General features: G+C 36.7%; 1 protein-coding gene across 4 annotated transcripts in view; it reads left to right on the top strand.

Moving 5' to 3' along the window:
- Positions 1-19,941, top strand: part of LOC124547561 (cGMP-dependent protein kinase, isozyme 1-like) — a 408,150-nt gene that overhangs the window by 206,173 nt on the left and 182,036 nt on the right. For all 4 annotated transcript variants that reach the window (XM_047125117.1, XM_047125116.1, XM_047125115.1 and 1 more), the window contains exon 7: positions 12,661-12,760. In XM_047125117.1, the coding sequence (XP_046981073.1) occupies positions 12,661-12,760 (100 nt within the window). The remainder of the gene's footprint in view (positions 1-12,660; positions 12,761-19,941) is intronic.

The following is a 19,941-nucleotide window of genomic DNA, read 5'->3' as shown; positions in this document are numbered from 1 at the left end:
TGAAATCATATCTTCTTGACAACTCCTTCTGTACCATAGGTGAATTCTGGAACACGAATAAAAAAAATCTATAGGTATAATATATGTGTTTTGTGCTATTTAATGGAAGAAAACTTGATTCACATGTGCATTTCTTATGCACTTGACATGTTGCACATCATAACAGTTTCTGTGAGATTGATCAATGGAACATGTAACTAATTAACTAACCTAACTAATTAAACACAGATGGGCCTCATTTGTTTGCTTTCAACTTATCATCCAACTACCTGTGTCCATAACAGACTGATCTTCCCAAGAACCATTTTGTACTTTGATGAATGGGCTACAGACTGCATCACTTTTCCCAGAATCAGCATTTTCATGTAGTTAATCATCTGCAGTTTCCTTAAAATTTCGACCTTCAGATTCAGTATTACACCTACTGTTATTACCACTTACACCACACACTTTCATTACATTAACACAATCATCATCATACTTGTTATTATCTTTGCCAATAAATTCATCTGCCAATTAGCTTCATCTGTTTGACACTGCTCTTGAGTACAACACTTATCTTTCAGTTGTTCAAGAATTTGATATTTAATTTTAATACAGCACTCTCGATACTTAGTTTTATACTGTTTCGTGATAATTCTTCTGAAGTTTTCATCTTTTCTGATAGCATCACTGCTTAGTCACAAATTATAGAGAAAAATTTATTTTTTATAATTTCATCATGTAAATTACTTTTAGTATCATTTGTACATCTTGATTACAATTCCCTCACATGTTTGTTCACAAGAAATTAACTTATGAAAGTCATTAACTAAACAATGTAAACTCCAGGTAGTAATATCAACAATGCAGGAATAGATAGATTGCTACTTACCCTAAAGATGACATATTAAGTTGCAGACAGACACAATTAAAAGATACTTACACAAAGGTTTTAACCACAGTCTTTTTCAGAAAAAGAGAAACACACACCGTTCATATACACAAGCAAGCACACCTCATGCACACATTCCCACCAGCTCTGGTCATGTGTGCGTGAGGTGTAGTTGCTTGTGTGTATGAACGGTATGTGTTTCTGATAAAAGCTTTTCGAAAAGCTCTGTGTATGTGTCTTTTTAATTGCACTTGTCTGCAACTTAACATGTCACCTTTACTGTAGGTAAAATTTTAAAACTCATTAACTTCTATTCTGTATTGGATGTTACTTAAACCTTTATACAAAGTCTTTGGAAATTTCCACAATATGTTTACAGTTACCAATGTCCCCATCCACCCCAATGATTCCATTTTTTCCACAAAAGAAATAAAATACTTCTTCTCAACATCTAGCTCAAAGTCAGCTGAGTATTCACCTCCTCTGGTGTCACAATGATCATGATCTCCACTCATCATTCTTCGATATTGTCTGTAGACATATTTTTTAATTTAATTTAATTTAATTTAAACCTTCTACAATTAAAATGCTAACAACACCCTGATTATCTGATTCCTTCATTAATTCTTCAATTCCTATGTCATCAAATTAATCAGTTACATTTTCATAACTTGACTTGTTAAAATTTTCTACCCATTCTTCTCCATGCTCCTCCTTATTTTATATCTGTTGATTCTCATTACCTATATCTTCTAACTTGACTCATTCACAAGTTACTTTCTCTACAGAGATATTACATTGATTACCTGCCACTATAGCCAAGATTGCTAATATGTGTCTATGCAGTGTATAATCTACCCTTCGCTCACATCAATATCTTTATTGTTAACTCTTTTAATAAGCTTCAAGAGGAGTTAGATTTACAAAAAACTTTTTACTTATCTTCTTTTCTCGTAGTTGGCTCCAGTTCATTACATCTAGAGGCTGATTCTTGAAGCTGAAATTTTTGGCATTATAGGTTCTCATGTTTTCAGATAACTTAATAAGTTTTAATAATTTATTCTCTCATGTTTTTCTTTATCACACTGTCTATTTAATTTTCACATTAACAAAGCCAAAATTACATTAACATTTCATAACAGATCAGAGGAAGGAATGACAAACCATCTCAAACAGAACCTTACAAGGAGTGATGGTGCAGGATTCCTGCATCTGCTCCCTCTACACTCATGCCCTGAGTAAGGGGCTATACATCTACAACATCAATAGGATACTACACATTGTTTAAAAGAGAAAAAATTAATTCACCAGAATTTCTCAAATATACATTACTACTGTTCGTCCATTTATTAATCTCTTGATTTGCTCCTAAATTGTGGCCCTTCAATGGAATTATTTTAGTTTTCCACTACCTGGCTTATTGAATCATCTTGTCTTAGGAATTTTACTACTTCCATACCAATTTCTATACCTGGTAACAAAACCTTTGTTCCCATTTTTAGTCTAATAATATGTTCTGCTTTCTCCTGGACTTAAAAAATAGTATCATTGTTATTATTACGTTATCCTCTGTCACAATTAGCATTTCCAGAATTTTGATTCCCTACCCTCTGTCTATAAGTGTGACTATTGTGGTCTACCCATTTTCTTGATAAATTTTTCTAGCTCATGTACATATCTCATAAATGGATCCATTGTGTCATCTGACCCATACACAAACTCTCCTCGAATTTCAGCTAGCAAACTCCTTTTAGAAACACCTGTCTGTGTCAGTATATCAAATGACTCATGCAAATGTGCTAATTTATTTATCTGATAACTCATTCATACTACTATGTCTTTTCCTGTAACTTGTTCCATTCAGGAATTTACTTTTAATCCTAGCTTGTTCGGTCTCTGACCAGAATTTGCTTTAGTAATCTCTTCAAGATTTGCATGACATGTTTACACAGAAATTTTGCCTTTTCCAATACAATATTTACCTTTATAAATATTTTTCAAGGACATTGTTTTTCATACAACCACTCATACAGAGTACAAAATTTTATCTACAATGTTGCAAGAAATGAATGGGTCATAAATTATTATCAACCAAAAGGTTTTTCACTGGAAAATTAGTGTGTGCTACAGAGGAATTAGTGAATAGGCTTTTAGAATGCATTACTTAGCTCTTCAAATTTCTGAGTTAATACACAAACACTGTTTTCTATCTTTGATACAGTATTTGCACATAACACTTCATTTGAGGTTGCAGTGTTCCTAACTATTTTGACTTTTCATCAGTTTTAGTATTAACAATTTTTTACTATGTTTCAATATTCAATTTTACACTAATGATACAAGTCTTCAATTTTTTGTCCATATTTTTTATTTTGGCATAAACATTTTCAAAAAGAATAGTATTTTTCTCCCTATCAGTAACTAACTGAATTTATGTTTGTTTACTTTCACTACTCAGGACGGTGCTTGCTACCAATGTGTCCCAAGAAGCCAAAAACGAAAATCCAAGTTTTCAGGGGTGGGGGGTCTTATCTTGGGTGCTATTGATCACTGAAGTAAGTAGTCAAGTATTTTGGAGAGCTCGTGGCCTAACGATCATTTGTATACCTCTTAGAAGGATGGGAATACTGTAGCTATCCTACAGTACAGGGTAAAAATTTAAATGAATGTAGACTTAAGTGATAACTGAAAATTTGTACCAGGCCACTGTGGCAGGGTGTATTAGTGGTTAGCGAATCTGCCTAGTGATTAGGAGACATGGGTTCTAATACTGGTCTTTGTACAAATTTTCTTTTGTTGCTTCACTCTACATACAGACATCATGAATGTTTCAGGCTTGAAAATGTCTCTGGAACCATATAGTATCAACTGGTCAAAATTTAAACATTACACACTTCCTCCATTTTTTTTTTTTTTTTTAGAAAACATTGAAATTTTTTTGATTTAATTACCCATTACCAATATTCAGATGTTCAGAATTGCAGTACTTATGCAAAAAACCAGTTTTGAGCCGCTTTTTCATTGTGGACTTCAATTATTTAAATAATTAAACAGAGAAAATGGCTTTAATTTTAACTGCACATCCTCTATACATTCATCTAGATATGCCCAAAAACCATGATTTTTGGGTATTAAAAGCACCAGTTCTTGGGATGTCACTCCTATAATTTTTATTCATGAAAAATCATCAGAATTTTTACATGATCTTAAGATGATGATCTTGGGGACCCTCAAAACTTTATTCAGTATCATTGTCCATTACCAAAAACCAGTGGTTATAAGTTGCCATATTTATGCATATCAGATATGTGGATAATATCCACTTGAGGTGTAAATGTAGTTTTAACTGATGTAGTGAACACATGGAAAGTTATTGAAGGTTGTGGAAAGGCTTTGAAGGTTACCAAACTATATTTCTAATTGTAAGAACAAAGATAATCAATTTTTGACAATAAAATGTAATTTGATCAATAAAAAATCTATTCACCAAGTGGCAGCAGGAGAACACACTTATAAAAAAGCTTTTACGTATCGAAGTTTTTGGAGCCAGTGGCTTCTTCTTCCACCTGAAGGTTTGAAGGGGAGGAAGAGGGGAAAAGGAAGAGGACTGGAGAGGTTTAGGAAAAGGGGTAGATTTTGGAAAAATCATCCAGAATCCCAGATCAGGGGAAACTTACTGGACATAATGAGAAGGAAAGACTGGTTGTCTTTTTTAAGGAGGGGAGAGTGCTTTAGATGAGAGGTTGAGAACACTGCACTCTGGTGACTGGTTCTTATGATTAGTAGTCATTATTAGTCTATGAGGCAGGAAGGGAAACACCACTATTGAGGTAGTTTAGAAGAGGGTGGCATAGCTTTATGAGGTGAAGTTTGGTTTGTTGATGCAGTTTGAAGTTGGCCTGATGGATGATACAATCCAAGGAAACATGAAGGGAAGATAACTGCAGAATTTGGTAGAAGGGGAGAAGTCTGATAAGAGTGGAAATTGACAGATGATGCATGCAGGTTACATATTAGTCAGGTAAGTGCAAGAGATTGCTGTATTGAAACTGTAAAAGAACCTGGTGTAGAGTAGGATTACATCCATAAACAAGGACTTCCAGTGTTAGGCCTTTTGGAATAATTCCAAGGCGACAAGCAGGTTTCATGAAACAGAATGTGGAACCATAGTTTTGATTGTGCTAAAACATGTTTTCAAAAAGAATGAATGTAATATCTGTTGGTATTCATTATAGCAAGAGACATCGGTTTGAAGTGTTATAAGTGGTGGGAGTGGCAAAAAAAGAGAAGCAGAGGGTGGAAAAAGACAGAAAAATGGAAAAAAATCGAGGAAAAGATTCGGAAAAAATCAGAAAAAATTGTGCAAAAATCATGGGAGCAAACAATGGTTAACAAGAGGTAATGAGTGCCTGAGAATTTCTCGCCAGAAAAGTAGTCTATAAGACACAAAAAGTGATTGGAAAAGAAAAAATCTATGGGGTAAGTTATGAAAAGAGACAAAATTTTAAAAACTGGGCAAACAGAAAGAGATAATCATAGGAGAAAATGTAAACTACTTTGCTTGGCGAATAATGTAATGTAGGACATGACAGTAATAATCAATCAGAGCAGTTTGGCAAAAAACAAACACACAAAAAATGTGAAAGAATTATTTATAAACAAGGTAAGTGGAAGATGGGAAAGAAAATAGCTCTCAAATTTGCAAATAAATCAGCAAAAGATGATTGGGAGAAGGCCATGCAGTTTAGTGAACTGTAAACAAATTGTTATATTTAAATTCATAAATAACAATGATGTATGTGCACAGAAATAAGTACTAGAAAACATGTAGGTGCAAAGTGTTGATTTATCTGGGTGGTACAGATAATTAAACGATCGGACTAGCACATAAGATAGAAAACAGATGACAGTTTGCATGAGACAGACAACAACGAAGATTGACAAGAGGGATCATAAGAAGGAATGATGACCACATGGGCTGTTATAACAATGAAAATAACCAATTTTTGACAATATAATGTAATTGGATAGATAAAGGCCTACTCACTAAGCTGCAGGAGGAGAACATACGTAGAGCTTGGAAAAGTCACCCAGACTTTACCATAACCTCCCCAGTCCTTTTACTTCTCCCCTTTTCCTTCCCCTTTAACTCTTCTGCTGGAAGGAGCCACTGGCTCCAAAAGCTTGAATATGTAAAACTTTTTTTTTTTTTTTTTTTTTTTTTTTTTTTTTTTTTTTTTTTTTTTTTTTTTTTTTTTTTTTTTGCATGTGATCTGCTGGAGCTTGGTGAGTAAATTTTTCACCTGTCAAATTACATTGTGGTTGCAATTAGTATATTTTTCAGCAATGAAACTTTATGATGTGCTGTCTCTGTATTTTGGGCACTTCATGCCTGTATAGATATACTCAAAGTGGTACTGCAGTGACCAAAAATGGACTAAGAAAGGTCTTAATATTTCTAAAAGAAATGACAGCCAAAATTTATGTAAAAATAGAAAGTCTGGAAACTTAATAAAATTATATCTAATAACATTTTTACTCTTTTAAGGTACAAATCATGAGCTGGGAATCTGCGATGTACTCTATTAATGAGAAAGATATCCAGAAAAAATGTAAATCAAACAATTTTCTGTCAGCCTTATATTATGTGTACTTATTTGTTATTTATGTATGTAAAAGTATATAAATAAACTGTCAAAACTTTACTGATCCATAGATTTTGTTTCATATAAGCAGCACACCCGAATGCAGCAGGGAAAATAAGAGATCCAACAGAAAAATGCTCCCATTGGAGCACAAAAAAAAAGAAAAATCAAATAAGTTCCTCTTTAAATAACTCTGACAGAAAGGGTAGCTAGCTGCCTCCATCCTCATTCTGCCTTCCTCACAAAATTTTGGCACTTGAAGATATACATGCTTATTTCTGCTGAAAGAGAGTTGCAGGGAGATAATGATGGTAGAAGCAAGAGAAGACAGTGTTAGTGGCAGAGAAAGAGAGAGCAGAAAGTGATGGTGAAGAGAGAAAGTCGCATTGAAAGAAAAACAGAGGTGGACGAAGACAGTAGCAGTAGCAGCCAAAGAGGGAGGAGATATTTGTGATCAGTGAGAGGCAGTGGCAGTAAAAGAGAGAGAGATAGGAGCAGTGGGACTGAAAGAGAGAGAAGATGGTGTAAATTAAAAATACAGGTAAGTAGAGACCATACGAAGGCTGGAGGGGGGTGGGGGAGGGCGGGGGGGGTCTGTATGCTCCCAGGCCAACAAACTTTAATATATAGGTACAGGGGATATGATATTTACACACCAGTATTTTTGATGAGGGTCATTTAAAGAGGAACATATTTGCCTTTTTTTTTTCTCTGACAAGAGCATTTCTCCACTGGTTTATCTTTTCTCCCAGATTATTGCTGTTACTTGACAATTTTTTCATGCACTGAACAAGTGTTTCAGTAGCTTTATTGTTGATGAACAGATATAAGTGGATGATTTGTCATTGGTGATAGTTTTTGTACTAATTCAACCATTACTTCTTCTCATTTTATTTTTTTGTCTAACTCTCCCATGTACAAAAAATAGTTGCTCCCTCTACTTCTGATTCTATTTTTGGTTTTATTATGATCATTGTTACTCACTTAACATACAAAGTGATGAAAAGTAAAGTAATTCGAAGCACTGAAGTATTTAAAATTTTGTAACTATACTTTTTTCATGTGCTGCAATCCTTTTGTTGTTGTTTGCTTAGGTGACAAGTACTTCACTAGTTTCACATTTTCCAGTCTGATTAACATTACTGTAATATTTGATACTGTTCCTGCAACATTTTTCTTCAGTCAATGCATATGTTTACTCTGAATCCCAGCTGATGCAATCACATTCTGACTTATTCTTTTCTAATGGGATGAACACAATAAAAACAAACAAACACCACCCAAACAGGCCTTGAGGGCCAAATGGTGCTAACCAGTCGCCATGTCATCCTCAGCCCTTAGGCTTCACTGGATGGGCACTTGGTCAGCACACCACTCTCCCAGCCATTGTCAGTTTTTGTGACCGGTGACACTACTTCTCAAACAAGTAGCTCCTCAAACGGCCTCACAAGGGCTGAGTGCACCCCACTTGATTTACAAATATTCAGCAAACCTCACTAAAAAACAATGGTGTGGTCTGTATGAATAATTCTCAGCACCTTGAGAACACAAAAGAGAATGTAATACATGAAGTATGTTATAATAATTCTAAAATCTTGTAAAAATTGTTTGCTGCTTATCTTTTTCCCCTCTTTCCAGTTTACCTGGTGTTTCTCATTGCTACAGTATGTCTTGAGATATATTTCAAGCTTAAAAAGGAGAAATCCAAGATTGTGTTTTCAGCTTTGCTTTAGTGTTAAAAATGAATTGTTGCAAAACCTTTTCTCGTAATTATTTGTTCCTTTAATGATTTATTTTAAAGAACATATCATAACACACAAAATCTTGAATTACAAAACTTTTCATTGAAAATATCTGTCTTAGCACAACAACAACTTACAACACACTCTCTTTTACAACTACTCACAACTTCTGAAAGTGCACCAAAAAGATCAGCATTGTATTTAGCCATACAAAGATGTTGTTTGATAATGAGATTCATGTATATAAACAAAGATAGTTTTGTGTTTAATTTGTGATTTTTATTTGATTATTATAACTGACATTACTAATGCTATAAGTGATCATAATTACTGCAGAAATAATAATAGTAATAATAATAATAATCAAACAATGGAAAGTCTGAATTGGAATTTCAGCAACTATGAAAAGGATAGATTTCTAGTCGTCATAAAGGTGACATATTGGGTTGCAGACTGGCATTATGAAAAGACTGTTACACACTGAGCTTTTGGCCAAAGCCTTCTTCAGAAAAGAAAGGAACATATACACACACACTGACACAAGCAGACACACCTCATGCTCACATGACTGCTACCTCAGCCACTCTGGCCAGACTATAACTGTTGTGTTGAATGAAAGCAGCAATCTGGAGTGGGGCAGGGAAGGGGGAGGGATAGCAGGGTAAAGGTAGGGAGAGAGAAGAGCAGTGTCTAGCAGAGCATGCAAGAGATAGGAGATGGCAAGACAGGACTGCCAGGTGCAACTATGGAGAGGGGAGCAAGGGAAGAGGTAGCAGAAAAGAAGTGGAACAGAGGGGAAAAGACTGGTGGCTGCATTGGCAGAGAGTGTCACACAATGAGGGTGAGGAGATGTGAATTGGGATCATGTGAAAGGACAGAGGGTCAGAAACTGTTGGGTGGAGATTTTGGGGACAGCAGGTTATCATAGGTTGAGGCTGGAATAATTTCAGGAGCAGAGAATATATTGTAAGGATAACTCCCATCTGTGCAGTTCAGAAAAGCTGGTGGTGGAGAGGAGTATCCAGATGGTCCAGGTTGTGAAGCAGCCATTGAAATCAAGCATACTATGTTCAGCTGCATGTTGTGCTACAGGGTGGTCCACTTTGTTCTCAGCCATAGTTTGGTGGTGTCCGTTCATTATGATGGACAGCTGGTTGGTAGTCATACCAACATAACAATCTGTGCAGTGATTGCAGCAGAGCTGGTATATGACATGGCTGCTTTTTCCGGGTGGCTCAGTCTCTGATGTTGTAGGATAAGCCTGTGACAGGACTGGAATAGGAAGTGATGGGTGGGTGGATTAATCAGCACTTGCACGTGGGTCTTCCATAGTGATATAATCCCTGTGTCAAGGGCCTGGAGCTGGCAGTGGCGTAGGGCTGGACTAGGATGCTGTGGGGTTTGGGTGGCTGACAGAATGCTAATTTAGGAGGGGTGAGAAGGATCTTGGGTGGTATGTCCTTCATTACAGAGCATGATGAAAGATAATCAAATCTCTGATGAAGAATGTGGTTCAGTTTTTCCAGTCCAGGGTGATATTATAGTGACAAATCAGGTGCACTTTGTACCTGGTTTTTAAGGGTAGTGGAAAGACTGGGGAAATTTGGGGTACAGCAGGACAAATCTGTTTATGAACTAGGTCTGGGGGTAGTGCCTCAATGTGAAGGCCTTTGTGAGACCCATCTCTACCCTTTTCTGGGTTCTTACTTTCATTCAATGCAACACTTGCAGTCTGGCCACAGCAGCCAGAGATAGTTGTCATTTCTGCATGAGGTGTACCTGGTTGTGCGAATATACATGTGTGTGTGGTTGTCAAAATTATAAAATATGTTCAAGAAGCTTTTAATATTATGATCCTTTATACAAAACACCTTTTATATATACATTTGAACATAAACAATTATATTTTATAATCTGTTTGAATGAAAATGAAAATCAGAAGTTAATGGTGTGTGAAAAATGTTTTTAGATTTGGTGGTGACTTTATGGTGTGTATCATATAGTGTACTAGAAGTGTGCGACTGATCAGTTCCATTAAAAGCTGCTGACCTGGCACTGCTCAATTTAACATCATGGTCACCAGACTTGTGATTTTTGCTTGTAGTGTTATATCAAGGGTAGTGTTTATGATCCACCTCCACCGTGGAACCTCGAAGACTTGCTACACGTGCTGGGTTGGGTATGGGGAGAAGTGGGCTACTGATTAGATATGTGCTATATGACAGAGGATGACACATAGAACATTTACAAATACTGTAAGAAAAATCTTTGAGAGTATTCTTTCACATACTGAGTTTCTTGTTACATTGTTCTTATCCATTCAACTGTACTAATTCCTTGAAATATTTCATAGACTTTATGAGTACACTGTATATGAGATGACACAGCAATGTTTGTTAATGCTACAAATAGAAGTACAAATTTTTAAAACTGAAATAGTCTGAGAAAAAAATTGTTGTGTTACTTATTGAATACCCCTTGTATGCAATGAAGTAAGACTGCATTTTTACCTTGCAGATAAGTTTTTATCAAAAATGAATGGAAAGAGAGTTTCATTTATATGTGAATTAACATCTGTAGTTAAGGAACATCTGAAGAGTAATTCTGGAAATACAGTAGTTTCTGAAGCTGTGCATTTTCTAAAATTTAAGATTTTAGTCACAATAATTCCAGACTTCCTGAAATACAAACACCTTAGCAGCACCGCCCAGAATCATCAATCTATGACAGAATGGAATAAGCTTTTCTTCATGAGCTAATTCATGCAATACGAAGAGACATGGCAAGAACTAGTGAGTGACTTTTGGATGTTTTCTGTCAACTGAGGGGCAGCATGCCTTGAGATGATGGGGATAAAGACAACAACTTCACTCACAGGAGCATTCAGAACAAACTTGACCACTGCTTTGAATGACAGGAGCAAAACTTTTCAAGGTGGAGAAAGGAGATTGACAAGCTGATTCCCTCTTTGCAAGAAGCAGAAAGGAGATTGAAAAGGCTATTCCTGATGTGTTATATACAGTGGTCAATGTCAGTGAACAACTACTGAGCTCAAATGAAGGACCTGACCATCAAAGAGGAGGGAATTTTCCTGTCATCTGCAGAAATTTACCTATGGAGGGTATCATTGGTAACAATGAAGTGGCTGCCCATATCCATCTTTGTGAAAAAGCTGAGGAAATACAACTGAAACTCCCAGGATACTGTGCAAAACCACTAGCTTGCAATCAGAAAAAGAAAAGTTACAAGCTATCAGGATCCTCATCACTGACAAGATTATGTTGGTACTGCCTGCCAACAATGGAAATGTGACCATTGTAATGAAGACTGAAGATTCTGAGCATAAGAACTATTATGTCTGATGACATACTGAAAGCTAAGCAAAGATCAGACATAGCAGACCATATGACATATGAATAGCTTAACCGAGGTGTTTTTTTTTTTCTCTCTCAGTGGACACACAGAGGAACTGAGGAACACATAACTCCTACCATATCAGTTATATGGATTATAAAAAATCCATAAAAATGATGTATGGTACCATTAAGACTAATCATAAGTGCTCCTGGCTGATTGTCATATAAACTGGCAAAACACTTGGTTTCTCTGCTTTAGTCACATGTGGGAAAGACCAACACATACATAAAGGGCTGGAGACATTTCATTGAGAAGCTTAAGAAAGTATAAACTTTGACCAGTTGACATCCTGGTCAGCTTTGATGTTTTTTCGGTGTTTACAAAAGGGGCATTCAGTGATTCTCTGGAGCACGTAAGTTGCATACTCCTACATGACATCAAATGTGAGTGAATTCCTAAGGGACCAAACTGCTGATGGCATCAGTCCCTAGACTTACACACTACTTAAACTAACTTATGCTATGAACAACAAGATGCCTGAGGGAGGACTCGAACCTCCAACAGTAGTGGCCCTGCAAGCCTCTGACCACGCAGCCACTTCGCGCAGCACATGACATCACCAAGCTCTTTCATGCATGTCTTATCATGAACTACTTAATATGGAATGGTGATTTCTACAAATAGCTTAAAGATGTCACAGTGGGTAGTCCACTTAGTCCAGCAGTTGCTAATTTTTTCATGAGGCATTTCAAAATGGCCGAAGATTTTTGCATTGAAGTTTTGTATAATTTTATCTTCTTTTACAACTTCAAGGGGGAGTGGGGGAGGGGGGTTGGAATCCAATAGTTGTTAAAATATAGGCATTTTTAGTTTTACTCCAATACAGCCTTTGTCAGCTGTTTCCCTGTTTGAGGTGGACTGAGTGTAAATGACATGCACATGGCTTTAGAGACCAAAGATGTTTGCATTGAAGTTTTGTATGTTTTTATCTTCTTTTATAATCAAAGGCATATAAGTATAAATAGTGAAATTTGTTTTCTAGGAATTCTTTGCACCAAACACAGTCATTGTCAGACAGGGAGATGAAGGTGATACATTCTACATCATCAGTGGTGGAAATGTGCAGTGCAGCAAGAAAACATGTAAGCCATAATATTTTTCTTCTCTCTCTTTTCCAGTTCTCTCTCTCTCTCACACACACACCCTTTTTCAATTTCACTACTGATAAAACATATAAGTAATGAATTTTTCTGAATTTGAACCAGTGAAACAAACTGGACATCAGTCTTGTAGCCATTCCATATACGACCATTCTTCTTATGCAGTGAAGTATCTAGGAATGTCTCATGGTGTACCTCAAACAGGTAGTTAGTGAGTACCTGACTCCTACTTTATAAACATCATAAAAACTGTCCACCAGGTCCTTCACACAAATATATTTGGGAGGAATTAAAGTATGGAGAATGATTTAGCCATTGTTCCATGAAATTCTGGGTAAATTGGCAGATGTTTCTATTTTGCTATCATCATATTTCAGCACGGAGTATTCTGGTACTGTATACAGTACTGTATAATATATGCTGAGCATATCTGAAGATGGGTAGAAGACTCTGTGCAGAAATATCACAACAGCAAGATACAAACATATGGCAGTTTGCTAAAATTTCATGGAACAATCTCTATGCCAGAAAAGCCATTGTTTATGGTTCGTTTCCAGATTGAAGATACAAATTAACATATCCAGCTAGCCTCTCTGATTTGATTTCAAAAATTAATTAATAAATGACCACAAAACTATCATATTATTCTTCACTCTTAACCTTTAGGTCTCACCTTATGACCTTTATTTTAAGAATATTCCTCCATGTTGTGTTATCTGTATGCTTTTGCTCACAGCCCCTAAAGCATAGAAATTATTCTCATCTTGACTCAACCTAAGAGACTTTCAGTGCCTACAAAATTTTTTAACTGTTTTATAAGTTTAACCTTGCTCTAAATCCAACACCACATTGGTTGACTGAAAACTCTCATTCTTTTGTAATTCTTTCGTACAAGATTTCAGTTAAACCTTGAGATTCAAAATCTGTTGCTTTCCATGATGTTGTGGTGTTATCAGAAATCAGCAGATCAACAAAACTAATCTGCATCAGACTTACAGAATATGTGCCCATTACTTCCATACTTCAGTGAATACACTCATTGTCAGAATTGAAATGACAGAACCACTGAAAAAATAAACATACTTTTGTGTCTTAGACAAAGGGGACATGACATAATCATCAACTATTAAGTCTCATTTGAGCAAGTAAACCACTGTAGCTATTTGACGAAATTATTTTGATACAAAGTACTTAAATTAACATGTTGTTGTTGTGGTCTTCAGTCCAGAGACTGGTTTGATGCAGCTCTCCATGCTACTCTATCCTGTGCAAGCTTCTTCATCTAACAGTACCTGCTGCAACCTACATCCTTATGTACCTTCAAACAGTTGTATGCGTGGTCTGCGTTGTGCTGCCATGCCTCTCTTTCTTCCTCTCTTTGTTCAGTGAGTCTTTTTGTCTGTCCTAAATACAAAAGTTTATCAATTACATATATGTTATTTTTTTCTTGTACTTTTATTGCACAAAGAGACCTTATAAATGTTCATCATGTAGCCATATTTGCAAATTAATTTGTGATGTGAATGTAAAATGACTCATTCCACATCACTGTGATTTATTGGGCAAATGACCAATGGAACATGAAAGTAACTAACTATCTAATTTAAATTTACTCACTAGTTCCTGAATTTTACGTCCCATAAATTAAAGACATGTAATACAATGTTATTATTAAAATTATAATGCTTCAGATATAGTCCATTAAATTGAATTCCTTCTTCATTTTCATGTTTGAATGGTCTGAAACATTTCCGTAAGGCTGTTGTTGTGAATAGTTTTGGTGGTATGCAATCTCCTTGCACGGCTATTCTTACTACTCTGAATTTTCCTGTGAACCCTAACAGCAGTTGTAGCTCAGGTACCATAAGAGCACAGAAATGCTATAACAAATATGTATGTAAAAACTGTACACAGAATCACACTTTTTTTTTTAATTGGAGGGGGGGGGGGGGGGGGGGGGGCTAGGCTGAGGATCTTGGTTCTCAGTTGCTACTTAAGTTAGAAACATGGATGAGAAGTTTATGCTTTAGCTTGGACCAGCGACCATTTTTGTAGCCATTCGAACATGTCTTACTGTAACTATGTTACAATATATTAAGGGAGGTTTGAATAACAAACCAGAGCTGGACTCAGGCAAATTGTACAAATGGATTAAAATTTTAAATGGGCTGAAATGAATGCTCAGCTAATGCACCAGATTTGTATGTGGACCTTTCAGATTTTACTTGCAGAAAGAGTCACTGTTACGTAATTTTCTACTGGCACAATACGAGGTGTGGCTAGAAAAAAACCGGACTAGTACTGGTGAAACAATAAAACGAATGCAATAAGGCTGAAAGTCGCGTGGCCTGTCACGTGACTCTCGCTCCGCCTACTGCTCGAGTTTCATCTGCCTCCTGCATTCAGTATGCCCGTGGCGTGTGTTTTAAGTAGTTGACGTTTTGTCTGTGCGTCGGAAAATGTTGAGTGTACAGAAAGAACAGCGTGTTAACATCAAATTTTGTTTCAAACTAGGAAAATCTGCAAGTGAAATGTTTGTAATGTTACAACAAGTGTACGGCGATGATTGTTTATCACGAACACAAGTGTTTGAGTGGTTTAAATGATTTAAAGATGGCCGCGAAGACACCAGTGATGACAGTCGCACTGGCAGACCATTGTCAGCAAAAACTGATGCAAACATTGAAAAAATCGGTAAACTTGTTCGACAAGATCGCCGTTTAACAATCAGAGCAGTGTCTGAGTTAACAGGAGTTGACAAGGAAAGTGTTAGGCAGATTCTTCATGAAAGTTTCAACATGAACAAAGTGTGTTCAAAAATGGTTCCAAAGTGTCTCACAATTGAACAGAAAGAACGCCGAAGAATGATTTGTTCTGACATCCTGGAAAACATTGAAAGTGATCCCACCTTCTTACAAAATGTTATTACTTGCGATGAATCGTGGTTTTTTACTTGCGATCCCGAAACTAAACGCCAATCGATGCATTGGAAAACTCCTGGTTCTCCACGAAAAAAAAAAGCATGAATGTCAAAATCGAAATTCAAGGCAATGATGATTGTTTTTTTTGACATCAAAGGGATTGTGCACATTGATTGGGTACCAGAGGGACAAACAGTGAATCAGCATTACTACATTAGCGTCCTGGCTACCCTACGTGAGCGAGTATGGAGAAAACGGAACGATTTGTGGAGAAAAAAGTCATGGATCCTTCACCAAGACAATGCCCCAGCTCACAGTGCGTTGTCAGTGAAGATGTTTTTGGCAAAACACAACATTCCCATCTTAGATCATCCACCCTACTCACCTGATTTGGCCCCCTGTGACTTTTTTCTTTTCCCTAAAGTCAAGTCAGCTTTGAAAGAAACTAGATTTGAGACTGTTGAAGCAGTAAAAGAAAAAGCGACGGAAGTAATGTATGGACTTACCGAAAATGATCTGCAGCATTGCTATGAACAGTGGAAAATTCGTATGGAGCGGTGTAGAGACCGAGGAGGAGAGTACATTAAAGGAGATAACATGAAATTGTAAATAATTGTAAATAAATGTTTTTTCCAGCATCAGTCCGGTTTTTTTCTAGCCGCACCTCGTACTCATGGTTCATATTTGGTCCACCAGTGTATCAGACCTTAGTCTATGGTAAGATTAACTATTTGAAAAAAAATCTTGCTTTGTTTGGTTGTTATGTGCAAAAACACATTTTTAGAGGTTTTTAAAGTGTGCCACTTCTATGCTTTAAACTTGTACAAATCAGTTCAAACTTCACACAAAAGTAGATAAATGGATAAAGGCAAAATGAATATTTTTCATCTCCATTGTCAAGATCTAACACTTATAAGTTGAGCTAAATGTAGCACATAAAATTTGTTCTTATGTATGTGAACTGAATGTGCAGAAATGGTTTAAGTTGAATCAAATAAAAAAAAAAATGCATTTGAAAACTCACTTTCAAAAATCTAACTTCATTCAGATTTTACATGGACAAAACACATTTTTGTGAGTTTTTTTAAGCGCACAGCTTCTATGTTTCAGACTTGTGTGTATTGGTTTAAAGCTTGCAAGAATGTAGACAAATACATCTCATTAATGGTCATCATATTGTATTCTGAAAGCTCTATCCATTGCCACACTATAGCAATCAGAAGTTCCATTTAAAATGAACTTAAAATCCAGTTTTGCAGGAATTGTACTATTGCTCTGGTTTAATATTTCATTCAGTATCATAATTATGTTTTCTGTTATTGTGTGCACAATATTTATGGTTATTTTTCATAAGTTTGCATATACAATCTTTTGCATATATGAAAAAAAGTGTGTGACTATAAAACAAAAAAATTAAAACTCAATAAAAAATTAAACAAAATTAAAAATATAAAGCAAAAGAATAAAAATAAAAACATAAAAAAGTAAAAAATTAAAATTAAAAAATGCTCACACACATATGACCTTGACATAGTGGTGAGATGGTAGGCTGTACTGGACAGTATGAATCGTATGAGACAGGTTCTAATGATGTGGATGATAAGAAGTGGTGTGAAGCACTAGATTCTTTGCTTTGAGCGTCTACTCTGACATTCAACAAACCTATATTTGTCATTTGAACATCTAAAGTGTCTTTCTGAGCCTTTAATGTAGAATTAATTGAGTTTATTAAGTCTAGGTTTTTCTTTAACATCTCACTTGAGCATACAATTTAGAATTTATTGAGTTTATCATTGTGTCTATTTTCTACTTAAATTAGCACTCTGTGCATCGAGTTTTTCACTTAAAGTTGCACTTAATTCATTTCTCAAAGAAGCACCCTGGTCATCTATTTTTATCATTTAATTGAGTTTTTACTGAGTCTAATTTAAGACTCAGTTCCTTTCTTAAGGCCTCTGAATCTGCCCTTTGGGCTTTGATTAAATTTACTACTTCAGACCAGTCAGGCACCTCCTTACTCACTTACATTGCCATGGTTGGTTCTGAAGTTTCCCAAATTCTCTGTGTATAATCCGTATTTCTCTTAGTTTCTGATCTACTAATCATTTAATGAATTAACTCTAAGTATAATAACTACACTAATACAGTCTAGTGAACAGTTTCTTCAACTTTATGCTTGAACAATTATTGTATTTTGCTCACCCGGCATAGAGTTTCAGGCTGCGTCGGTGAGCGGGTGTGGAATCAGCACTGGTGAACAGTAACTGGTGCTGGTGGTGTCGGTTGCTGGTTCCCGTGTTGGCATTGGTGTGTGGATGTAGAACCAGCACCGATTAACAGAAACTGGTGCCGCGGTGTCGGATATTGTCTCTGCGTCTGCAACCCTGCGAATCTTGTGAGAGCTATACACTCCCCTCATCAGATCTTTTTAGTTAAATTATTCTCGTCATATCTCTTCTTAGTCTAATACATCGAGGTCTTCTTTCTGTTCTTTTAACATTATTACTTTCATACATCTTTCACTGTGTTGCATTCACAAAATTTTTCATTAAATTTTTGGACTTAATCCAATTATGTGAAGTAGTTCTTTTGTGTTGTTATACCTGGTTTCTATGGCAACACATCATATCTTCTGCTTCAATTTCCTCTCAAAATTCCCTTTTTTCTGATGTCCTTTTCACTGGTTGCCACATTCTAACAATGTGGACGATAAGAAGTGTTGTGAATTTGGATTGCAAAATTCACACCTCTCTCACTTGCTTGATCTGCACAGTCAATCTTCTTCTCGGGACTGGCAGCTCAACCAGTCTCCAAAACCTTCTTCTCTGAAGAATACTGCTGGTTAACAGGAATTTATAAGACTCTCTCTCTACTTTTGAAATAATTTAGTACTCAAAGAATACTTTTGGTTCAGTCCTCGTATACAGGGTGTTACAAAAAGGTATGGCCAAACTTTCAGGAAACATTCCTCACACACAAATAAAGAAAAGATGTTATGTGGACATGTGTCCGGAAACGCTTAATTTCCATGTTAGAGCTCATTTTAGTTTTGTCAGTATGTACTGTACTTCCTCGATTCACCACTAGTTGGTCCAATTGAAGGAAGGTACTGTTGACTTCGGTGCTTGTGTTGACATGCGACTCATTGCTTTACAGTACTAGCATCAAGCACATCAGTACGTAGCATCAACAGGATAGTGTTCATCACGAACATGGTTTTGCAGTCAGTGCAATGTTTACAAATGCAGAGTTGGCAGATGCCCATTTGATGTATGGATTAGCACGGGGCAACAGCCGTGGCGTGGTACGTTTGTATCGAGACAGATTTCCAGAACGAAGGTGTCCCGACAGGAAGACGTTCAAAGCAATTGATCGGCGTCTTAGGGAGCACGGAACATTCCAGCCTATGACTCGCGACTGGGGAAGACCTAGAACAATGAGGACACCTGCAATGGATGAGGCAATTCTTTGTGCAGTTGACGATAACCCTAATGTCAGCATCAGAGAAGTTGCTGCTGTACAAATTAACGTTGACCACGTCACTGTATGGAGAGTGCTACAGGAGAACCAGTTGTTTCCGTACCATGTACAGCATGTGCAGGCACTATCAGCAGCTGATTGGCCTCCACGGGTACACTTCTGCGAATGGTTCATCCAACAATGTGTCAATCCTCATCTCAGTGCAAATGTTCTCTTTACGGATGAGGCTTCATTCCAACGTGATCAAATTGTAAATTTTCACAATCAACATGTGTGAGCTGACGAGAATCCGCACGCAATTGTGCAATCATGTCATCAACACAGATTTTCTGAGAATGTTTGGGCAGGCATTGTTGGTGATGTCTTGATTGGGTCCCATGTTCTTCCACCTATGCTCAATGGAGCATGTTATCATGATTTCATACGGGATACTCTACCTGTGCTGCTAGAACATGTGTCTTTACAAGTACGACACAACATGTGGTTCGTGCACGATGGAGTTCCTGCACATTTTAGTCGAAGTATTCGTACGCTTCTCAACAACAGATTCAGTGACCGATGGATTGGTATAGGCGGACCAATTCCATGGCCTCCACACTCTTCTGACCTCAACACTCTTGACTTTCATTTATGGGGGCATTTGAAAGGTCTTGTCTACGCAACCCCAGTACCAAATGTAGAGACTCTTCGTGCTCTTATTGTGGATGGCTGTGATACAATACGCCATTCTCCAGGGCTGCATCAGTGCATCAGGGATTCCAT

Source organism: Schistocerca americana, chromosome 1 (genome assembly GCF_021461395.2).
Source record: "Schistocerca americana isolate TAMUIC-IGC-003095 chromosome 1, iqSchAmer2.1, whole genome shotgun sequence".
Lineage (NCBI taxonomy): Eukaryota > Metazoa > Arthropoda > Insecta > Orthoptera > Acrididae > Schistocerca > Schistocerca americana.
Note: the sequence above shows the minus strand (reverse complement) of the source record. Positions and strands in the feature narration are given on the sequence as shown.